Below are 23496 nucleotides of genomic sequence, written 5' to 3' on the forward strand. Positions count from 1 at the left end.
GTTGACTAATTCACTGATTCACTCTACAAACATATACCATAATTTGTTGATTTAATTTGATATAACGTGTAGGGTGATTGGAATTAAATTCTAGAAATACTTTACAATTTCCTACTCAGAACTAAAGTGTTGATTGAACAGTTTGTGTAATAAGGGTGATTGAATTCAAATGTGTCATTCTTTATTTCAGGAAAGCTTGTGGCTCTTGCAGTTATTGATGAGAAAAATACATCAGTTGAACATGCCAGGTATAATGCCTCGATATGGTTTTAAGCTTCAGATGGTCATTTCAGACTACATGGCTTTAGATAGACTTGATGTGGTATCTTACTTTTCCTGCAGCAATTAGATGTAAGAGAACAGATACTGTCATTGGAAAATTATATTTTTCAAGTGCAGATGACCAGTTCATATGTTTGTTCTTCTACAGATTGAAGTCAATTATTCAGGAAGTTGCAAGAGATTACAGAGACCTCTTCCATAGGTAGGTGCTTATATTCTGAGAGATTCCTTTATTTTTTTTTAATACAGTTTTGTAATTTAATAAAGCAAACTTACTAGTATTCATGCTTTTAGAGGTGAATCAAGGAAGGGAAGTATAGCAGTAGTTCTCACTTATCCACAGGAGATACATTCAAGACCCCCAGTGGATGACTGAAACTTTGCATAGAATGGAATACTACGTATACTATAATTTTGTCTGTACCTACATACCTGTGATAAAGTTTAATTTATCCATTAGGCACAGTAAGAGATCAACAGTAATAATAAAATAGAACAATTATAACAATGCACTATAATAAAATTATGTATATGTTTATTTCTGGAATTTTTCATTTAATATTTTCAGACCATGGTTGACCATAGGGAACTGAAATCACAGAAAGTGAAACTGGATAAGGGGGGACTACTGTATAGCACATTGCATTTTAGCATGAATTGTCTGGATCTTGAAATTCACTGATGGTATGTCCTGCAAGTTAAAAAAAAGAAACAGTTTGATCTATAATTTGTATCATACCTGGCTTCTTGATACGATTTGAGATGCATTTTATGTAAATAAAATATGCAAATGTAGTTATAATTGGAGATAAATGAGCAATCAGAAGTCAGAGATAGGCAGATGATTATTCTAACAGAAACTCAAAAGAATCACTGAATAAAAATGGCATCAGAAATACATGTATTTTTACTATGCTGAATCATTGTTGCTACCATAAAAAAAGACAGTCAATATAAATGTATTTTATTATTGAATTATTATTTCTTTCCTATTCTGAGTCTTCTAATAATGGGTCATTGTATAGTTTTCTTACATAGTATGTAGCGTCTTTTGATTAGTCCTTTTTCTTTTAGGGAAAATGGGTAATTTTTCTTAAACATATTTCAGATAGATTAGCTTATATTTCCCTGAATTTTAAATATGCATAAACCAAGTAGAAATGTCTTAGAATTTCCTTTACTCGTGTATTTGTATCTCAGAAGCCAGTAAAATTTACACTCTTAGCAGTATTTATTGGATATGATTTACATGTGAGATGTTTACAGTTTCTGGGCTTACTGAGGCCTAATGTTAAGTTCATTGTTTTTTTTACTTTTTTGATATTTAATGAGCTTTCTCTCCCCACCCCCTTGCCTTTTATTTATTTATTTTTGGTTGTCGTTTGTTAGGGATTTTCAATTTGGCCATATGGATGGAAATGACTACATAAATACCTTGCTGATGGAGTAAGTAAAGTGCTGAATGATTTTGCTATCAAATCTTAATATTATTAAATTTGTTTCTGAGATACAGGTAGAAGGATTAAATAGCTGGAAAAAAGCAAACCGTTGACATATTCAGATACAGATATTTTCCCATTAAATATTTTACTTTAGTTTTCAAATTCTGTATTTGAAACTTACTGACTTTAATATTGGTCTATAGTAAAAAGAAAAAAAAATTATCTCCTGATTTAATGTTTTCTCATATTCTGAAAAGAAGCCATTTTCCCAAAACTTGTAAATTTCATAGCTTCTGCTTAATACATACCTTGAGAAGTTCAGTTTTAATGGGCAATATAACTATTAAATAGAAAATGTTTAGCATTCAAAAACTAATTGTTGTAGAATTTAATAGACAAATAACTTTGTAAGAAAATGTGCAATTTTAAAATTTTTATCTCTTTAAAATTATGTAAAGACTATTAAATAGAAAATGTTTAGCATTCAAAAAGTGTTCTAGAAGTTATTTTAGTAGACTAAATTTGTAGGAAAATGTGCAGTTTTTAAATAATTTTTATCTAAAATTATGATTTAAAGATTTAATTTGCCACTTCACAAGACTGATATTAGAAAACATTTACCAAACCCTGTACTGAATTAATAAATTTGAAACTAGAACCCACTCTATTCAGTGAACATTTAGTGAGTATTTACTGTATGTTGTACACTGTTAAACACTGTTGATGGAAAAATGAATAGAGTTCCTGTCTTCAAATGCTTATAGTCCACTGGATAAGACCACAAATGTTAATTACAGAACTGTATGAAAAGATCTATGTAGGACAGGGCTTTGGAACATAGAGACACTTTCCCGCCCTCCACCCCCGCCCCACACACACACACACACACACACACACACACACACACACACGCACCCAGTACACACTAAGGTGGAAAGGCTCAAGAAATGTTTTCTGGAAGAGGCAATAATTAAGAAACGTCTAAAGAGTGAGAAGTTAGGCAGAACTTAATAGCAAGTATGACAGGGCTTAGGAGAGGGCTAGAGAAATAAGCTAGCCTCTAAATGAAGATGGGGAAATCTCACTAGAGACACACTAACTCTTAGCCGCATTGAGGGCCCAGTGGAAGTTCAACAACACGATGCTGTGTTGGTTTTCTCTCACTTTGCTTAGTATCATAGATCTAGCAAATGCCTTCATTCGTTATTGTAATATATTAGATTATTTTGGTGTTTTCTATTTTCTAAGTAAGAACACTGAGCGAGGAAGGGGGTGAACTTACAAATCCAAGGTAACATTCATCATTTTCAGCTAAAATCTTGAAATATAATTAGTATCACCTTACTTCATTTATTATCCCTCTCATTTCAGTAAGAACTTAAGAGGATTTGCCAAAGATTAAAGTACCAGATGTGGGATATAATGAAGAATCAAGACAAAGAAAAAGTATCTATACAATTATTAAAGGGACTGTTGACCCTTGAACAACATGAGTTTGAATTGTGCAGATCCACCCATAGGAATTTTTTTTCAATACATATATTGTAAAAATTTTTTGAGATTTTTGATAATTTGAAGACTTAAAGATGAATTGCATATCCTAGAAATACCAAAAAAAAATTAAGAAAAAGTTATGTCATGAATGCATAAAGTAAATACTAGGTCTGTTTGATCATTTTCTATCATAAAATAAGCACAAATTTATTAAATATCTTCTGTAATTATAGCTACTGAGATATAAATGAATATCAGAATACTTTGCTGTGTTTAATGTATATTTTGATTTGTTTTTATATTTTCAGTGAATTGACAGTCCCAACTGTAGTTGTACTGAATACTTCAAACCAACAATATTTCTTGCTGGATAGACAGATTAAGAATGTTGAAGACATGGTCCAGTTTATAAATAACATTTTGGATGGCACAGTAGAAGTAAGTTTTTCACTTCTGTTTCAAAGGGATGATGGACTGGGGTAGAGGAGAAACTAGTTCATTTCTTTACTTCTGATTCTGAAAAGAATAGTTGGCCATCACCCAGAGTAGAGGGCTGGACCTCCATACATTGCTTCTGTCCAATTATAGGCAGAATAGAGTTACATTCTCCCAGATACAGAAGGTTCTTCTATGGCAGAGGTTGCTAAAAGATGGAAATGTCCTTTTAGGGGTTATTTGGAGGGTATTTTTGGTTGTCACGGTGATGGGGAGGTGCTGTTGGCATTTAAGGTTGAGGGCTAGGGATGCTAGGAGGTCTGCATTGTGTGGGGTAATCTTAATAGTGAACTTGCCTGTCTCTTAGTATGTTTCTAGGTCCAAAAGTACAGTTGGATTAAGTTGTTAGGACTGGTTTTCTAAGAAAATCTGCAAATAAGACCACAATTTCTCAAGAAATGAGGAAATTTATTGAGAATAAAAGCTCCCATGCAGAGTTCTAGACTTAATCCTATAAAATATTTCTCAGAAATAAGTGAATGGATAGTCTTAATTTTATATTTTTTTCCTATAAACTTTAACTGCAGTGTTTTTCAGACTGTGAATTGCAACCTGTATTAGAAAGTCATGAAACCACTGCAAGTCACAACCAGGTTGTGACCAGCATGCATCTTAATTCAATAGACTAGAATAAAATTTAAAAGAAAGAGCCTTCATTTTTTTTTTTGTGAAATTTAATTATTATGTTTTGAGAGTTGTTTCAGTTTTACACAAACTTTATATAAAATTTGCTCACAGAATAACATAACTACTTTCGGTCAAGGTGAAGAAGTTTGAAAAACACTCTTAATCAAACAGAATATTTTTGAAAATAATTAGTTGAAATGAAACTCACCTATATAATCAGGCTTTTATTTTTAAGTTAGTGGAATGCAACTCAGACTGTTTAACAACAGATTTTATTGTCTCATAGAGCTTGGAAATTTGAAAAATGAGCCAGGTTGCAGGTATGGCCGAATACAGGATTTGATTGATTTTCATCAGGAATTTTTCTCTCTCTTCCTTTCAGCACTTTCATCCTCAGGGAGCCTCTCCCTGCACAGTAGCAAAGGTATCCTGCAGCTCTGGTTTTGCAGTCCCAGCTAAACTCAAAAGCTGGTTAGGCTGTACTCAGGGGTGGGTGAGCTTCAGCCAAGCTACGTGGGTTACGAATAGAGGAGGAGGAATGTTTTAGAGTAGAATCGGGGTGAGTTAACACAAGCAGGCAGGAGGAATGCTGGACATGAAACAGACAAAAAACATCAACATTAAATGTTTACCACATGGCCTTTTCAGGTGATTATGTAATATTTTGGAGTCAACCATTTGGCCTGCGATTACAAGGTTATGTAACACCAAATAAATGAAGTAATAGTACTTAAGTAATTTATTTTTCTTTTCCTTTGTTTGAAGGCCCAAGGAGGTGATAGCATTTTGCAGAGATTGAAAAGAATAGTATTTGATGCCAAATCTACTATTGTGGTAAGTTGTGACCGTTTATGTCATTGATAATGAAGAAGATATAGGTTCTTTATGTCTAGCTGTGTTAATGTTAAAAATCTGAATTTGAAAAGATTAGGTCAAAATATGTCTTTTTAATTTGCAGGATATGACTAGTCAGTGTTTAAGAAAATATATTCATTAGGTGGAAATTGTTTCTAATTATATGATTGATGAGTTAAAACTAAAATTCAGAATCAATTAACTTGATAATATAACTTAAAAGATTTTATTTCTGCAACCTACCATGTAAACTTTACTTAGTAATTTCCATGATTTGTTGAAAGTGTGGATAATAGGAAATTTTTAGTTCCATTACGTGCTGTCTTCTGTAAATTGGTCATTTTTCTTGAAGAAAACGATGTGTGCTGGGAAGTCACTTTTTATTTTGCAGGAGTCAAAATAAAATTTTAGATCTTAAAGTTTTAAACATCCCTGTTAATTCTGTACTTTTCCCTAGTTGGTAAATAATTAAGATTATTTACAGATGTTTTTCCTTCTTCCCTTTTTCTCTCCTTCCTTTTTTTTTTTTTTTTTATTCTTTTTATAGAAGACTTTAAATGTGGAATTAAAATGTGATGGATCAAATCCTTTCTAACAGTGTTTACTTTCATTTGTTTGTCCCAGTGTTTATTCACAGTTGTTATATGTAAGTAGAATATCAACACTGGTAGATGAATTGACATGTCTGCCCCTAATTACCTGTCTCTCTTACTTTCTAAATATATTTCCTTGACTTTCTTCACTGTCACCTCGCACCTGATTATTTCTGTCGTTCTAATTTCCTCTTCCTTTCACTCTATCAAACTAATTAGATCAGTTGATGTATTTCCCCTGGATTTCTTTGAAGCATCCCTTCCTTAATATTCTCCTTTCCGTGCTGCTGTGAGTATCACTACTCCCCTGCTCCTGCCCCATCTCTCCAGTCAGTGTTTCTCAGCATCCCTTTCCTCTCTTTCCTCTTTGCAGTCCTTGAATCTGAACCTTCTTGCTTGAAACTCTTAAGAAATTGTTCTTCCTCTCCCAGCTTTAACTGTCAATCAACTTGACAGTGGAGGAATTCCTAAATATGTTTGAGCCCTAAACTTAGTTCCTGTTGTCCTTCTTGAGCTATTACATGGGCATTTTCATTCATTGTGGCCCAAAGCAATCATGAAAATATAGCTAACATTTATTATTTAGAAGTAAATTCTGGGAGTCTTTGGGTTTTTTTCCTTGCATAGTATCCTTCAGTTTGTTGTGTTTTCCTGTTGCCACAAGCATGGATTGAGCCCTAATCACATTCTGTCTCGCTGCTGCTCTCTTTCACCTGGTTTCCATACTTCCACTTGCCCAGTCTCCAATCTATATTGTATTCCACTACACAATTAATATTACTAAAATAATCGATTTTGATCACTTTCCTTCCCTTTTCCAGGGATATACATCAGAATACTCTGTCCATCTAAAGTATTTTCCTCATTGGTTTTTGAATATTAGCTTTTGCTGATGCAAATTGCCTGGTGCTCACCTGTCCCGTATCCTGCCTCCTTCTCACTCATCCTTAAATTCCTACCTAAAACACATCTTTATTCTGTGAAACTTTCTTTTCTTACCTCAATCCAAAGTGATCTTTTTCTTCTCTGAACTTGTCTATGTTCTCAAGTTATCGTTGCAATTCATGCAGTATATTCTAGTTGAAAATCCTATTCATTAAAATTACTCTTACTTTTCTGGGAGCTATGAACACAGTATGTAAATTGAGGGAAATTAGTCAATGAAGCTTTACTGCTAACCAGATAAGTGAAAAATATTTAAAATGTCATGTGAAGAGAATATGTGTGTACCCTCTTTGTGGTGAATAACCCAGCCTTCTCCATAAGCAGATTCCTGTAGTTCAGGAAACAACTCTAAAGCTGCTGGTTGCACATAGTAAGCATCTTAAAGAGACCTTTGTGGTTGGTGTGAGAAAAATCAGTGTCTTTAGGAAAGGCTATAGAATATTTGATGCCTTTTTCTCCTGCTGATAGCTGGTTCTACACACACATGCGTATGTATGTGCATATAGAAATTATATCTCTTAACAGTGTCTTTAACATGGTAGTTACTGCTGAAGTTATTGACTTTGATTCATTGGAACTAAAAACAAGTTGACAAGCAACAAGAGAAATCTATAGTGGTTTCAAGTTCATGTCATGCTTTATATATCAGAATTACATATGAAGGGAACTGAGTTTTAATTCTCTTTCCACAGTCTATATTCAAGAGCTCACCACTGATGGGCTGCTTTCTCTTTGGCCTGCCACTGGGTGTCATCAGTATCATGTGCTATGGAATCTACACAGCCGACACAGATGGAGGTTATATAGAAGAACGATATGAAGTGTCTAAAAGTGAAAATGAAAACCAAGAACAGATAGAAGAGAGCAAAGAACAGCAGGAGCCAAGCAGCGGAGAATCTGTGGTGCCTACAGTGCAGGAGCCCAAGGATGTATTAGAAAAGAAGAAAGATTGAGACTTGATTACTATAAAATATTTGATAGGACTTCAAATTATTAAAGAGTCTATTTATTGAATTTAGACATTTAATCATGATCTTTACAGAAAAGAACATGTTATTTGTATTTTGCTAATATCAACTGCATGGATTAAAGTAGTCCCTCCATACATGGGGAAGTGTTTGGAGCAAAGAGATGAACAGTTTGTCTGAAACAAACACAGAGCACTCCATCAAAATTTACCTGATATTTGTGATTAGAACACATCAGTTCTATTTGCATGTTTCTCTATCTGAATATTCTGTGACAAAAAGTTAAGATTCTTGGGCAGAATATTTAAATTGGTGAGTCAGGTAGAAGATACATGTGTGATATAGAAAAGTAATGCCTCCCCTGCTGCCATTCATTTGCCTCATATATTTTGGATAATATTTATATGGACAAAAGTAAGTCCTTAAAATTTAGGCACTTTAAGGAAAACTAATAACTTTTTCCATGTATCAAATTAAGATTGAGGTTAAAAATAATGTGGTTTTATATAGCATAGTGATTTTATTTTGTTAGTTATTTTTAAAGGAGAAGAAATGTTACTTTTTAACTTTATACTCAGTTGCATTATCATAAAATTTTCATATGGACCTAGATAATGGGGAAAAAAGTCTTGTGATTGACTTTCGCAAAATGAACAGGGTTTACTGAGAGCAGAGGTTTCAACCCATTCCTTGGAATACTCTTAACGGGTATTTCATCTGTCATTGTAGGTTGGGAAGGGTCTCTGTTAATCCTACCCTGCTTTAGCCAGAACAGCCTAGTATTTTATTTCTATTTTATATATTGAGATTTCTTCTAACATTTCCTTTGATAAAAATCTTCTGCTTTTTGAAAAGTAGTATGTATCATATTTTTATGTTTACAGTGTGTTAACTTTATGGTAACTTATACTCCAGAATACGTATGTTTGTACTCACAGACACGTAAAGTTTATTGACACATCTATTATGTAATGCTGTAGACCTGTCCGTGTCTGTTTCATAATGAATAATGAGTGACATCAGCATGTCCAGTGACAAGTCACATCCAGTGGGAAAAAAGTGATCAGCCGGTTACCTTCTCCATTTCCTTAGTTCTGTCACCCATTTCATCAAGTGACCTCTCATCTTCTGTAAACTAATACAGGAATTCTATCCAAAGCAATGTCTAAAAACCCTTTTTTTAAAAGTAACAGTTTGGTATGCTTATTGTAGATAAATTATTTTTGAGGCCTTCATTTTAGCTAAGTTTAGAATTTATGTTAGGCAACTAAGATTTGAGTGGCTATTCATTGAGTAATTTTCTACTATATTTTATTGAACATTTATTTAAAAATATGTAACTCATGGTCAAAAAAATAGGTGATTCATGGTCCCGACACTGAAGTTGTTTAGCGATTTAGTCATCAAGGGCAGTCTTCTCTTGTTTCTAATGCCATACTAATCAAGACAGTATGGACACTTGTATCTTAATTACCAAGGAATTACTAGTAATTGTTTTATTTTATCCATGTACTCTTAGTATTTAATAATTAAATACCTATTCTTAGTGCTTGACACTCCATATTTCTGTTTTTTGGAAATGAAACAAATATGCAGTCCAAAATTCAGAAACTACTAGAGTGAAATGCTGTTAAGTGGAAACCGGAGATAAATGCTGTTATTTTAACAAGTAGATTCTTCTCCAAAGAATAATGAGTGATTCTTGGGAAGATAAATTTTAATGTTCCCAATAGTCAAGCTTGTTTTGTAGTAGTGAAAAGCTTACACGAGTACGGGTGCCTCATTTGAAACTCAGCCTAGTAAGGAAGTGAAAACTTAGCAGTCAGTGACATGGGGAAATAGCTATAGAAAGTGTCATCTATTTTTTTCGTATTTATAGTTAATCATCTGCATATTTTTGTCTTGTTGATCATTACCTGTAAATGAAAGACCTTAATGGGAAAAAAAAAAAAAAAAAGAGTAAAGCTCAGTGTGAATGCAAATATCCAGTGATCTTCCTTTGTATTCTGTGATGTTCTTTATAAATGAATGCCTCAGTTCTCTGCTACCCTTTTCACAGCTTTGTACTGTTGCCTTATATTGTTTGTGCTTTTAAAGTGTGTCTATTGGGAAAACAAAATGTGTAGGTGGTTTGTAAGTGAATAATTTTTATTTCTTTTTGTATTAAAATTTTGCTTTTTTTTCTACTTTGGGAGATGTTTATTTACATTGTCAGACTACTCACAAAACAGATTTTAAAATTTGTTTGCTCGTGTGCTTTTCCCTTCAATGTGATATCAGAGATTACTATGAATGTTAGTTTCATTCCATGAAAAATTACTTCCATATAAAGATAGATCTCTTAATAAGTGAATCTAGTGGAAGAACATAGGTATCATTCTAATTCCATGATGAATTTTGTCATGATTCTATGTGAATAATGGGGTCCTTCAGGAAGCTGGAGCTTTTAATTGCAGTGAAGTTCTCTATAACTTCTAAATTCAGATTTCTAGATCCTTGCTTTTGCAGAATTTGGTGCTCAGATAATATTTAAGGATATTTCAGCGAGACAAACTGCATGTTTTTATCAAGTACCCTGTGCACCGCATTATATCTGGCAATTCTTTTTGTTTCATTATATGCATCAATATTTTTCTCAGCTACTATTACCTGAAACTTGTTTAACATGTATTAGACCTAGAATTTTCATTTTCTTTCTCACATAGTTGCTTCCTGGTATCTGATTGAAAAATAACATGAAAATGCCAAATACCTGTGGGATTTAAGGAAGGGTCTATATGAGTAGGTAAATTAGCAGTATTGTTTTTGTTTAGTGGATTTTGTTAGTGACTTTTTTTGTGTTTTGCTTTGGGGCCTTTTTATTTTGGTGTTGTAAAAAGTAACAGATACTTTCATCATTGCTTCATATGACATGGAGTTAGGACAGGGAAGAATCATTCAACTATTCTTATGCATTAAGAGATCAAATAAACCAGTGTGGGATATTAAGACTATCAATTGGTGGGATTAGGCTTGCCATTTTATTTTTATAAATATATATTTTTTCTGAATGTGTCTGAGTCCAAGAGTGGGCAAAAAATAATTTTCTACTTTGGACTAATCTATAGAGGTTTTTGAAAGTCTGCATTACTAACTTGTTGAATTCATGATATTCTGCCTATGGCACAAATTGTAAACCTTTGTTTTTCTAAAATAAAGTAATTGAAAACCTGTAATTGTTATTTTTACTGTGTATCCTGGTGGTTTGCAATAAGAATAGTTCTGTGTTCACGGTGAAACCCTGTCTCTACTAAAAATACAAAAAATCTAGCCGGGCGAGGTGGCGGGCGCCTGTAGTCCCAGCTACTCGGGAGGCTGAGGCCGGAGAATGGCGGGAACCCGGGAGGCGGAGCTTGCAGTGAGCTGAGATCCGGCCACTGCACTCCAGCCTGGGCGACAGAGCCAGACTCCGTCTCAAAAAAAACAAAAACAACAACAAAAACAAACAAAAAAGAATAGTTCTGTGTTCAAAGACAACAGCTACAGCTGTGTCTTCCAGAAAGTGTTTCCTTGTATTAAAATTACAATTATAGAAACGTAGAATTCTAGAGAAGAGAGAGATCAGATTGCAGTCTCATTCTACTAGATTACAAATCAAGAACCTGAGATTCATAGGTTTGATATAGTTTGTATTTGACCAACCTGATAATTTTAAAGTATTTTTTCCAAAAGCATATCTTATAGTTTATTTTGAGAAGAATTTCAGTCCTTAAATCAACTGCCAAATTATCTTTGACGCCACACAACCACATTTAAAACCTCAAGTTTCTAAAAAATTTTGTTTTAAATAGTATCAGGTATATTAGGAAAAAAAGGCTTTATACAAACGTTAATTTTAAAAATACTTTCATATGTATATATATATATTTTTTAACAAGGACATCTCTTTTAATGAGAGTGACTGGCACAGGAATAACAGCATGGACCCACAAACCTGTGAATTTGCAGACTGGCTGGTTAGGATGGGCCTCTTCTAATAAGGGTGGTCAAGCACAGCACATTCAGCTGTTTATAAATTTCACAGGAGTGTGATGGAGGCTTCTCATCTCTGTTGAGTGGCTGTATTGCACTGTGTGTGTGGAAGCTCCGGTGTCAATCTCCCTGGTTCACCTCTTTCTGTCATTTACCTGTGTAAAGTTGAGTGAGCCACTTAATCATTCTGCTCCCGCGTTGTCTAATTGGAGGATGATGGCACCTATCTCGTTGGATTGTGAAGAGAAATGAGTTGCACATGACATGTATTTAGAACGGTGACTGGCATACAGTAACAGCTAAAATATTAACTATAATGTTTTTTAGATTTAATTGATTTCTCACTTTATTTAGAATTTATACCATTATTTACCACAGAGAAAAGCCAAGTCATCAGGAATGTGAAATTCTAATGTTTTAAGTTTGCTTGGCTACTTTCTGCAATGTAAGTTCTAACATTTAGGATAGAAATGAAAAAAATTACTTTGACATAAAAATTAAGCAATTACAAATATTTAGGTTCAGATGTCTTGGAAAAATCCTCTGGTTTTTGTGCTTCTAGTGAAAATGAATATACATAAGCAGATATAAACCAGTAAGATTATTGGTTGATGTATGTGAATAGAAAGACATAAATGTCAGATTTAAAATAATGAATATTGAATATAGATAGGAAAATTATCTGATTTTCCTGCTAGCATACCTCACTGTAGTCAAGTGCTCAACTTTTCACTAAGCTCATCTCTGGTAAACTGAAATGATAACTAATGAGAAGTGGCATTTTTTTGTGTGATTTATTCTGTTTTTAAATTTATTTTTAGAAGCAGAGTCTCACTGTGTTGCCCAGGGTGGAGTGCAGTGGCACAATCATAGCTCATTGCAGCCTAGAACTCCTGGGCTCAAGTGATCCTCCTGCTTCAACCTCCCAAGTAGCTAGGACTATAGGCACACACCACCACATTCAGCTAATTTTTAAATTTTTTGTAAGCAGAGGTGAGTCTCGAACTCCTGGCTTTAAGCAATCTTTCTGCTTTGCCCAGATTTATTCTTTCAATAAACGTTTAAGAAATATCTTTTATTCTATTGAATATACAGCAGCAAAAAAGTCATAGCTTCAGTCTTCATTAAGTTTTTAGCTACTGTGATTGTTCAGTTTTTACTTAAAATGCTCAATTGGAAATCTTCCATTTTTCTGTTTTTCTTAGTTTCTCTTCTTACACAATCTATTGTTCAACATAAGAGCACTGATAATTGATCTCTGGGACTCAGAGGGTTAGTGACCAAGACAAAACAGAACATACCAGCTTGCTTCAAATATATGAAGGGGTCAGATTTACTCAGCATGTCTGCAACTGTGTTAGTTCTATGGATAGAGGTTAACAGAGAAATTGAATGCAGTTCAAGGTAAGGAAACAACAAAAAGAATATCCTGAGATAAAATGGGCTGTTGGAGGCTCAGAGTTCTCACAGTGCAAATGTTTTTCAAGCTAGAAAACTCCTCGGTATTGGTTTCTTCAAGACTGAGATTCTGTGAGTCCATAAATGTAAGCAGTAAAGCCACCATCCATGCCCATGTGTGTGACAGTCTCCTCTTTTAATAACGAAAAGATCCAAAAAGGTTTTTAGCCAACTTTAATATATCAAGTTTTGTTTGGGTGGATGAAAAAGTCCAGTGAAGCTGAATTTATAGAAACTGAGACTATTTCTCCACCCATCTAAATTTTTCACAGGAATCTTTGCATCACTGTCTTAGTTCATAAGTGTCAATGGTCATTTACTAATTTATATAAAAATAGTTTTCTTCTATTAAAGTTGATTTGCCAGTTTCTGCATCTGTTTGATGCAACCACTGGAAATTCTATTTCCAATTATAAACACACAGTCAAAAACACAGTAAACATTTAATAGTTAAAATTATGAGGCTGTATACACAATCTGTGTAACTAATAAATCTGTTACATTATTTTATCTTTTTTTTTTTTTTTTTTTTTTTTTTTGAGATTGAGTCTGGCTCTGTCACCCAGGCTAGAGTGCAGTGGCATGATGATCTCGGCTCACTGCAACCTCCGCCTCCCAGGTTCAAGCAATTCTCCTGCCTCACCCTCCTGAGTAGCTGGGATTACAGGCATGTGCCACCATTCCAGGCTGATTGTTTGTATTTTCAGTAGAGACCGGGTTTCACCATGTTAGCCAGGATGGTCTCGATCTCCTGACCTCATGATTCACCCACCTCGGCCTCCCAAAGTGCTGGAATTACAGGCCAGAAAGCCAGGATCTGTCTGTGACTTATTTTCTTCAACACCGTGTATCTAATCTGTGAGAAATGCCCATCAGCTGTATCTTTAAAATATATTCAGAAACCAAACTTTGCATGGCTTTCAAGACTAGCATCTGGGTTCAGGCCACCATTACCCTTTACCCTGGTAAGGGCTTCCGTCATAGCCTGACTGTGGTCTACTGTTGAAAGAGGAACTGAAGTCATTTTTTTTACAATGTGATATGGTTTGGCTCTGTGTCCCCACCCATATCTCATATGGAATTGTAATCCCTAGTGTTGGAGGTGAAGCCTGTTGGGAGGTGATTGGATTATGGGGACAGATCCCCCTTGCTTTTCTCTTGATAGTGAGTGAATTCTCATGAGATCTGGTTGTTTAAAAGTGTGTGGCACTTCCCCCTTTGCTCTCTCTCTCTCTGGCCGCCATGCGAAGAAGGTGCTTCCTTCTCCTTCACCTTATGTCATGATTGTAAGTTTCCTGAGACTTCCCCAGATTTGCTTCCTATACAACCTGTGGAACTGTGAGTCTCTTCATACATTACCTCTTCTCTTCATAAATTACCCAGTCTCAGGTAGTTCTTTATAGCAATGTGAGAATGGACTAATACACAATATAAGGCAGGTTAAGTCATTTTTCTGCTCAAAACATTCCTTAGTGTAATATCCAACATCATTACCATAGCCTATGTTACTGCTTGAATTGTGTCCCCCCAAAATTCATACATTGAAGTCCTAACCCCAGGTACCTCAGATTGTGACCTTATTTGGAAATAGGGTTGTTGCAGATGTAATTAGTTAAGATGAGGTTTCACTGGAGTAGGGTGGGCCCTAATATCAGATAGTTGTGATGTGCAGCATTATTTCTGGGTTCTCCATTCTGTTCCATTGGTCTATGTGCCTGTTTTTGTACCAGTACCATGCTGTTTTGTTCACTGTGACTTTGTAGTACAGTTTGAAGTTGGGTAATGTGATTCCTCCAACTTTGGTCCTTCTACTTAGGATTACCTTGGCTATTCAGGGTCTTTTTTGATTCTTATATAAAGAGGAAATTTGGAGACAGACAAGCACCCGTCGAGAATACCACATGAAGACGAAGGCAGAGATGGAGTGATGATGCTTCTACAAGCCAGGGAATGCCAAAGATGACCAGCAAATCACAAGAAGCTAGGGCAGATGCCAGAAACTGATTCTTCCTCACACCTCTGGAAAAGAACTGACTCTGTGGATGCCTTGGACTTCTAGCCTCCAGAACTGGGAAACTGTTTCTGTTGCTGAAGTCACCCAGTTTGTGGCACTTTGTTATGGCAGCCCCAGCAAATTCAAATCACTTCTAATGCTTTCCAACAGTCTCCCTGCCTCCCACTGTTAACACATTTAACTCCAGTGCACCTATCTCCTGGCTCATTTCCTTCCAGCTTCCTGACCTCTGCTGTTCCTGGAACACATCCAGATGCTCCTTTGCACTTTCTGGTCCTCCTGATGAGAATAACGTTCTTCTTGATACCCACAGGACTTCCTCAATCACTTTCATCACCTTATCATTAATGCCTTTATGACCTACTCTCTGTAAATTGACCTCCTGGCCTCCAGTTCTTCATCCCTTTACAGTGCGCTTTTTTTTTTTTTTTTTTTTTTAGGTTTGGGGATACATGTGAAGGTTTGTTATATTAATATGTTATGGGGATTCATTGTACATAGTATTATTACATCACCCAGGTATTAAGCTCAGTACCCAATAGTTATCTTTTCCTCCTCTCCCTCCTCTGAACCTTAACCCTCAGGTATATCCCAGTATTTGTTTTCTTCTTTGTGTTCACAAGCTCTTATCATTCAGCTCCCACTTACAATTGAAAACATGTGGTATGTGGTTTTCTGTTCCTGTGTTAATTTGCTAAGGATATTAGCCTCCAGTTCCATTGATGTCCCCGCAAAAGACATGATCTTATTCTTTTTTATGGCTGCATAACATTCCGTGGTGTATATGTACCACATTTTCTTGATCTAGTCTGTCATTGATGGGCATTTAGGTTGATTCCATGTGTTTGCTATTGTGAACAGTGCTGCAATGAACATTCATGTACATGTGTCTTTATGGGAGAATGCTTTATATTGCACTGGGTATATACCCAGTAATGGGATTATTGGGTCAAATGGTAGTTCTGCTTTTAGCTCTTTGAGAAATCACCATACTGCTTTCCACAATGGTTGAACTAATTTACATTCCCATCAACAGTGTTTAAGTGTTCAGTTTCTCTGCAAACTTGACAGCATCTGGGGTTTTTTTTTTATGACTTTTTAATAATAGCCATTCTAACTGGTGTGAGATGGCATCTCATTGTAATTTTGATTTGCATTTCGCTAATGATGAGTGATAATGAGCTTTTTTTCATATGCTTGTTGGCTGCATGTATGTCCTGTTTTTCAAAGTGTCTGTCCACATCTTTGCCCACTTTTTAATGGGGTTGCTTTTCTCTTATAAATTTGTTTAAGTTTCCTATAGATTCTGGTTATTAGACCTGTGTCAGATGTATAGTTTCTCCCATTCTGTAGATTGTCTGTTTACTCTGTTGATAGTTTATTTTGCTGTGCAGAAGCTGTTAAATTCAATTAGGTCCTATTTGTCTATTTTTGCTTTTGTTGCAATTGCTTTTGGTGTCTTTGTCATGAAATCTTTGCCCATTCCTAGGTCCAGGATGGTATTGCCTAAGTTATCTTCCAGAGTTTCTATAGTTTTGGGTTTTACATTGAAGTCTTTAATCCATCTTGAGTTTATTTTTGTATAAGGAAGGTGTCCAGCTCCAATCTTCTGCATATAGTTAGCCAGTTATCCCAGCACCATTTATTGAATATGATTTTTTCCCCATTGCTTGTTTTTGTCAGCTTTGTCAAAGATCAGATAGTTGTAGATGTGCAGCCTTATTTCTGAGTTCTCTATTATGTTCCATTGGTCTATGTGCCTGTTTTTGTACCAGTACCATGCTGTTTTGGTTAGTGTAGCCTTGTAGTATAGTTTGAAGTTGGGTAACGTGATTCTTCCAGCTTTGTTATTTCTGCTTAGGATTGCGTTGGCCATTTGGGTTCCTTTTTGGTTCTGCATTTTTTTTTTTTTTTTTTTTTTTTTTGAGATAGAGTCTGGCTCTGTCGCCCAGGCTGGAGTGCGGTGGCACAATCTTGGCTCACTGCAAGCTCCACCTCCTAGGTTCACGCCGTTCTCCTGCCTCAGCCTCCCAAGTAGCTGGGACTACAGATGCCTGCCACCACACCCGGCTAATTTTTTGTATTTTTAGTAGAGACGGGGTTTCACCATGTTAGCCAGAAGTGTCTCAATCTCCTGACCTTATCATCTGCCCGAAGTGCTTGGCCTCCCAAAGTGCTGGGATTACAGGCATGAACCACCACGCCAGGCCAGTTCTATATAAATTTTAAAATACATATTAACTGCTCATTTACTGACTGCTTCTATCCTCAAATGCACTTTAACTGTAAGCTCCAAATAGTCATAGACTTAATCTGTTTTATTTCAAGGCTATATTCCGAGTTTTAGAACATGCTTGGCATGTACTATGCGTTCAATAAATATTTGTCAAATGAATGAGTGAGTGTGGAATCTGTTGTTTTTACATCATGATGTTTTTATCACCAGAGTGTTAAAGTTTTCTGATTTAAAAAAAACAAAAGCATATATTTAATTTTAATTGAAGATTTTAAACGTATGGTACAAAAGCATTTAAGTGCTTACTGACTCCACAGCAAGAAAAATAAGTAATTAACATAAAAGTGTCATTAGCTTTGTAGATATTTTAAATTTTAACGGGGAAGATTTCTTTCATTAGTTAGCTTGGGATCTAAAATCTTAAAATTTGTGTAGTCATTGAAAATAAGAATAGATTTGATGTCAAGTGCTGTGCAAACTTTTATGTAACCAAATAATTTCCATCCCTCAAATACTATGAAATAGTAATTATCTCTTTTGCAAATGCCAGTTTAAAATTGTTAGCCTTTGTGGTGCCAATTACTATATTTTAAATCAGGGATTCTTAACCAGTGATGCCTATCAGAATTACATGAGTGTCACCTCAGATGATTTACAAAAACACACATAAACCTTAGCAAATCTTTTTGGTTGGTCTTGGAGGAACTCCCGCTTGAAGCCAGAACAGAAAGAAAAAAATCAGCAGTGGATTTTGGTATGTACTCCAAGTTGTGAACTAATGGTTGAAATGACTGTTAGGAAAGGTAAAAGCGTCAGTGCCTCTGAAAGAAGTTGGATTTTGCGAGATTTCCTTCTGAGCATTCAGAGGTCGAATCCAGTACAAGAACATGATGTGCTTCACAGCCTCCTCACGACAGGCAGCCCCAGTGGAAGCTTCAGGAAAGGGATTTTTATTCTTGTAAACAAGAAAGTAGGTTATGTTCAGCTGGGATTCTTTCTCTTTCTCTCTCTCTCTCTTTTTTTTTTTTCTATGCTCCTTCCTCTAGAGATGAGCAAGGGCTCAAACTGACTTAAATCAGCCTTGGCTTCGAGGGATGTCCGGAGTAGAGGGAGCCCTGGGAGCTGCAGTTCGTTGAAGTTTCACACCTTGTGGCTTCATCATCATGAGTAATTTATATAGAAAACAAAATTTAAAATAGGAAAAAACACACGTGCACACACACACACACACAACCCGTGAGAGGGTGTGTCTACTCAGCTGTGTTCTCATAACCAGGGGCAGTTCATTTCTAGATTACTGGACGTTTGTGATCAAAAGTAGTTTCTTCCCTAGGAAAGTGGATTGGATAACTTCAGATGGTAAAAGAAAAAGGAAACAAAATGGGAGCTAAAATTCCCAGCCTCTAGTGGGGTGATGCCTGTTGGAAAGGGAAGAGGAAAGGTACCATGGCTCTGACTCCATTGTTCTGCTTTTGGTCATTGTATATGTTGTAGTTAAAACAATTATAAATATTTCTTATTGTGCATATTTAGAGAGACAAATAGACAAAGCAATTGTGGCTACATGTTTATAACACCTATGTACCCTTTACCTAGAATCATCAATTGTACTCTTCTTGTAACTTTTATATAGGTTTAAAAAGTTTTAAAATAAATGCTTTTATTTAAAAAGTAAATACAGTAAGCAATATATTTTTAATTGAGTAATTTTGAATCTGCAGCCAGAGATTTTTAAAAATTATCAAATGTGAGGCCGGGCGCGGTGGCTCAAGCCTGTAATCCCAGCACTTTGGGAGGCCGAGACGGGCGGATCACGAGGTCAGGAGATTGAGACCATCCTGGCTAACACGGTGAAACTCCGTCTCTACTAAAAAAAAAAAAATACAAAAAACTAGCCGGGCGAGGTGGTGGACGCCTGTAGTCCCAGGTACTCAGGAGGGTGAGGCAGGAGAATGGCGTAAACCCGGGAGGTGGAGCTTGCAATGAGCTGAGATCCAGCTACTACACTCCAGCCTGGGTGACAGAGCGAGACTCCGTCTCAAAAAAAAAAAAAAAAAAAAAACAAATGTGATAGAAATATACATTATGCCTTTAGACAGAATGCACTACAGCAGCATTGTACATGGGTCTGTAAAAGTACTGTCTCAAATGACTTAGATGCAAAATGCCTTTATGTGAGATGAAAACCTTGATATCAAATACAGATAAGAAAGGTTTGGACAAAATCGACTAATGGAGATTTTAAAAAGGCTTTTGCTACTAATAACAAATTAATAAATTATGCTGAAAAGCCATGAGCCTAGACTGAAAGGTTTATCCCTTTTATTCAACTTGGAAAACAACAATTATTTATGTAAACAGTTTAAAATTTTTAAGGAAATTATTAATACATAATATCTGACTACTGTTGCTTAGAATACATCTGAGTATTACTAATTCTTACACAACCAATCCAGATCAACAGGTCTTTGATGCATACACTGACTTTTCTTGAGGTGTTAATTTCATCCTCCATCGTGGCCACATAAGACATTGTATAAACTTAGGTTTGATGCTTAATGTACAGAATTACACTATGAATGAATTAAATCAATTTATTTATCTATCTGTTGCAAATCTAATGACATTTTTTCTTTGTAGAGACAGGGTTTTGCTATGTTGCCTAGGCTGGTTGCAAACTCTTGGCCTCAAGCCAATCTGCCCTTGGCCTCCCAGTGTGTTGGGATTATAGGCATAAGCCACTACCCTCAGTCTGATGACATTTTTAAGAGTTGAAATTGTGTTGCCTGGGCTCAATGCTCAATAAGAGTTTGAATGAAAGCATCATTGAGTAAATCAGTGAATGGATAGATAGATAAGATAGAATTTTCAAACAATAAACAAAAAAATGTCATAAATACCCTAATAATACTGCCCTTAAAAACATTCAAATAGGTCAGAGGCATCTAGGTACTTCCTCATGCAATTTACTTATTCCCTGCAGACCTCATCAAGCCCAATCCCATACATATCTCTTCCATTTAACAATAAAGTGCTGCTGTAATGTTTAAATTTATGGCTTACTGGATCAGCCAACACCTCGTCATGATGAAAAACTCAGCTCACATGGCAAGTTGGTGGTCCGAGTTCAAGCAGTCAGCTGCTAAGACCGAAAGCTGTTTCTCCAAAGGTCAATAGACACCTACAGAAGACAATATGGCTTTGCTCCAGAATCCTGAGTGTTTTCACTGTAATTCTCTTATCAACTTGCCCAAAGCACCAACCAGCATCTCAATCTGCCACCTAGATAAGCACATCACATTTGCTGGGTCTGACGGTCCATGCAGAGCCCGCATTACTGTAGAGCCTTCCCTTGTTCCGGACTCCACTCCAAACTGGCAAGTGTTTAGGTCACTTAGCAAATGAGTTGAAGTAATGGGCCCAGATGAGGTACATGTTGTCTCCAGCATCTGATGAAATTTATCAGACACTGATACATCTTTCTTAGTGATTGGGAACAGATTCCACAACTTGACCTTCACCACTACTAGACGTAGTATCTTGATATGTCCCAGACCATTGGACCATCAGTGACTTCACCAAGATGAAAGGCCTCTAAATTTTTGGAGGACTTCTTTTCATTTTCTGTCCTCTGGCTTGCAGTGTCTCACCAATGTGTCTAGGGTAGTTGTGACTACCTGCCCAGCAGGTTTATTTAGTCTGTGTTATGGGCCGAATTACGGCCCCGTCCCCACCATCAAATTCGTGTGTTGGAGTCCTAATTCCCAGTACTTCAGAACATGACTATATTTGGAGATAGAACCTTGAAAGAGGAAATTAAGTTAAAATGAAGTCATTAGCATGGGCCCTAATCCAGTGTGACTAGTGTCCTGATGGAAGAAGAAATTTGTTCCAGAGGGAATACCATTTTGAAGACACTAGAAGAAAGTAGTATCTACAAGCCATGGAGAGAGACCGCAGAAGAAACCAGCTCTGCCAACACCTTGATCTTGGCCTTTTACCCTCCAGAATTGTGAGAAAACAAAATGTCTGTTGTTTAAGCCACTCTCCATGATACCCTGTTATGGCACCCCTAGCAAACTGATATGATCAGCGTATTATCAATGCAATACACCAGTGTGACACTCAGAGAAGGAACAAATCCATAAAAGTCCTCTTGGGCTAGATTCTGGTATGTGACTGAGAAGTCCCCGGAGGACAGTATGGGACTGAAGAATTAAGAAATCCCTAAAGGACAGTGAGGGACAGTATGGGACTGAAGAACGGATAAATTCCGGAAGGACAGTGATGTTCCCTTGGGCTCGATTCTGGTATGGGACTGAAGAATTGAGAAATCCCTGAAGGACAGTGAAGGACAGTATGGGACTGAAGAATTAAGAAATCCCTGAAGGACAGTGACGGACAGTACGGGACTGAAGAACGGATAAATTCCTGAAGGACAGTGACCTTCCCTTGGGCTCGATTCTGGTATGGGACTGAAGAACTGAGAAAATCCGGACGGACATATTGCTGAGTTTTTCAGTTTAAAGCAGACACTTGCTTATGATCTTCACTAAGAAGTATAAAGCAGAAATTTTAAGTTTTTAATATTCATATTTATTAATTTTATACTAAATGCATCCATAAGGTCTCTGGAGTAGAGTGGATTAATCATCATTTACTTTACAGTAAACAATTTCATGGTTGCCCTGTACCCAAATTCCTATCCCTGGGGCAGCGTGATGGAAGCCTGAAGCCATCCCACACATAAGGTATTTATATTTCAGGTGAAAATCCTGCAAAGAGTCCAGGTGCTTCTGTGCATGCCGTCCAGCTTCTTTCCTCAAAGAAGGGAGAGAACTTTTGCTTCTTCAGGAGGACCCTGAGTTTTATCTCCAACCCTTTAGAATATAAATCCATCTCACCAGGGGAAGATAACACCACTGTCTTCAGCTCTGCAACTCCGTGTCTCCAGCCCAGGTCTCCACGCCCTTCTGACACGAAGAAAAATACCTCCAGGAGATAGAGCGCTCTGGAGTTTTACGTAAGCGGTCAAAAATTATTTCCTGAGACTTGCGTTTAGTTCTGGTTCTGGTTCAGCAAAATTTGTTCAGATACAAAAATATTTTCTCTAAAGCACCACAAGGGGGCAGCAAACTTGTTTCTATAAAGAGACAGGCAATAAATAATTTAGTCTTTGGGTCCCACAAACAGATTCTGTCATATGGTCTACGTTTGTTTGTTTTAACTCTTTAAAAATGCAAAAACCTTTCTTAGCTTGAGACCTCTTCAAAAATAGGCTACAGGCTGGATTTGGCTTGCAAGTTTGCCCCTCTTCAAAAACAGGCTGCAGGCTGGATTCGGCTTGCAAGTTTTCCTGGTATAGAGAGAAAAAGTACTCACCAGGTCCATCGTCACATGCCAGATACAAGGGGATGTCTGAATTTCCTCTGGCAAAGCCACATTTGGAACAACAGCTGCAATTGGAATCCCCACCTGATTAAATTTTCAATAATCGGCTTTCATTCTCCAATATCCATCTGCTATCTACACAGGCAAAATAGCCGAATAGAATGGAATCCCCCACCCCTGCATCTTTCGAGTCCTTGATGGTGGCAACAATCTCTGCACTCCAGGAATGCGTGCTACCTTTGGTTTACTATTATCAAAGGCAGGGGCCGTTCCAGCGACTTCCATTTGGCTCTCTTTTCACTCCATTGTCAGGTACATGCGGGAATTCTGCAAGTTCTTTGCAGATGCTCTACCCATTCTGGTGCTAGGAAAGTAATCAGAAGGTGGCCCACTGTGAGGCAGACTCCAGCCGAGACTCCATCAATTTCCTACTCTGACCAGTGACCACAGGAAATATTGTCAGTTTAGAACCATGAAATAAATCCTGTAATTCCTCAAGATCTGATCATTTTCCCCACCCAAAGCTGTCATTATGGTAAATAGTGTGTGTCCTTGGGTGGGACCACAAAGAAGATGATTTGCAGATGTACATTGTTTTTGTTTTGCTATGCAGCAGTATTCTGTTTTCAATGAGATGGCTTTAGGCTTTCTTCACCCCGCCTCAGCGGTAAGAATTTGGGCACAG

At 36.5% G+C, this 23496-nt stretch overlaps 1 protein-coding gene across 2 annotated transcripts in view; it reads left to right on the top strand.

Annotated features, from left to right (window-relative positions):
- Positions 1-9887, top strand: part of LOC105476958 (thioredoxin related transmembrane protein 3) — a 39023-nt gene extending 29136 nt beyond the window's left edge. For both annotated transcript variants that reach the window (XM_011733261.2, XM_024791349.2), the window contains 6 exons: positions 191-248; positions 431-484; positions 1672-1728; positions 3527-3656; positions 5106-5174; positions 7426-9887. In XM_011733261.2, coding sequence (XP_011731563.2) covers positions 191-248; positions 431-484; positions 1672-1728; positions 3527-3656; positions 5106-5174; positions 7426-7686 — 629 coding nt within the window. In that variant the 3' untranslated portion in view covers positions 7687-9887. The remainder of the gene's footprint in view (positions 1-190; positions 249-430; positions 485-1671; positions 1729-3526; positions 3657-5105; positions 5175-7425) is intronic.
- Positions 9888-23496: the final 13609 nt, after the last annotated feature.

This window comes from Macaca nemestrina, chromosome 19 (assembly GCF_043159975.1).
Source record: "Macaca nemestrina isolate mMacNem1 chromosome 19, mMacNem.hap1, whole genome shotgun sequence".
In the NCBI taxonomy this organism is placed as follows: Eukaryota; Metazoa; Chordata; class Mammalia; order Primates; family Cercopithecidae; genus Macaca; species Macaca nemestrina.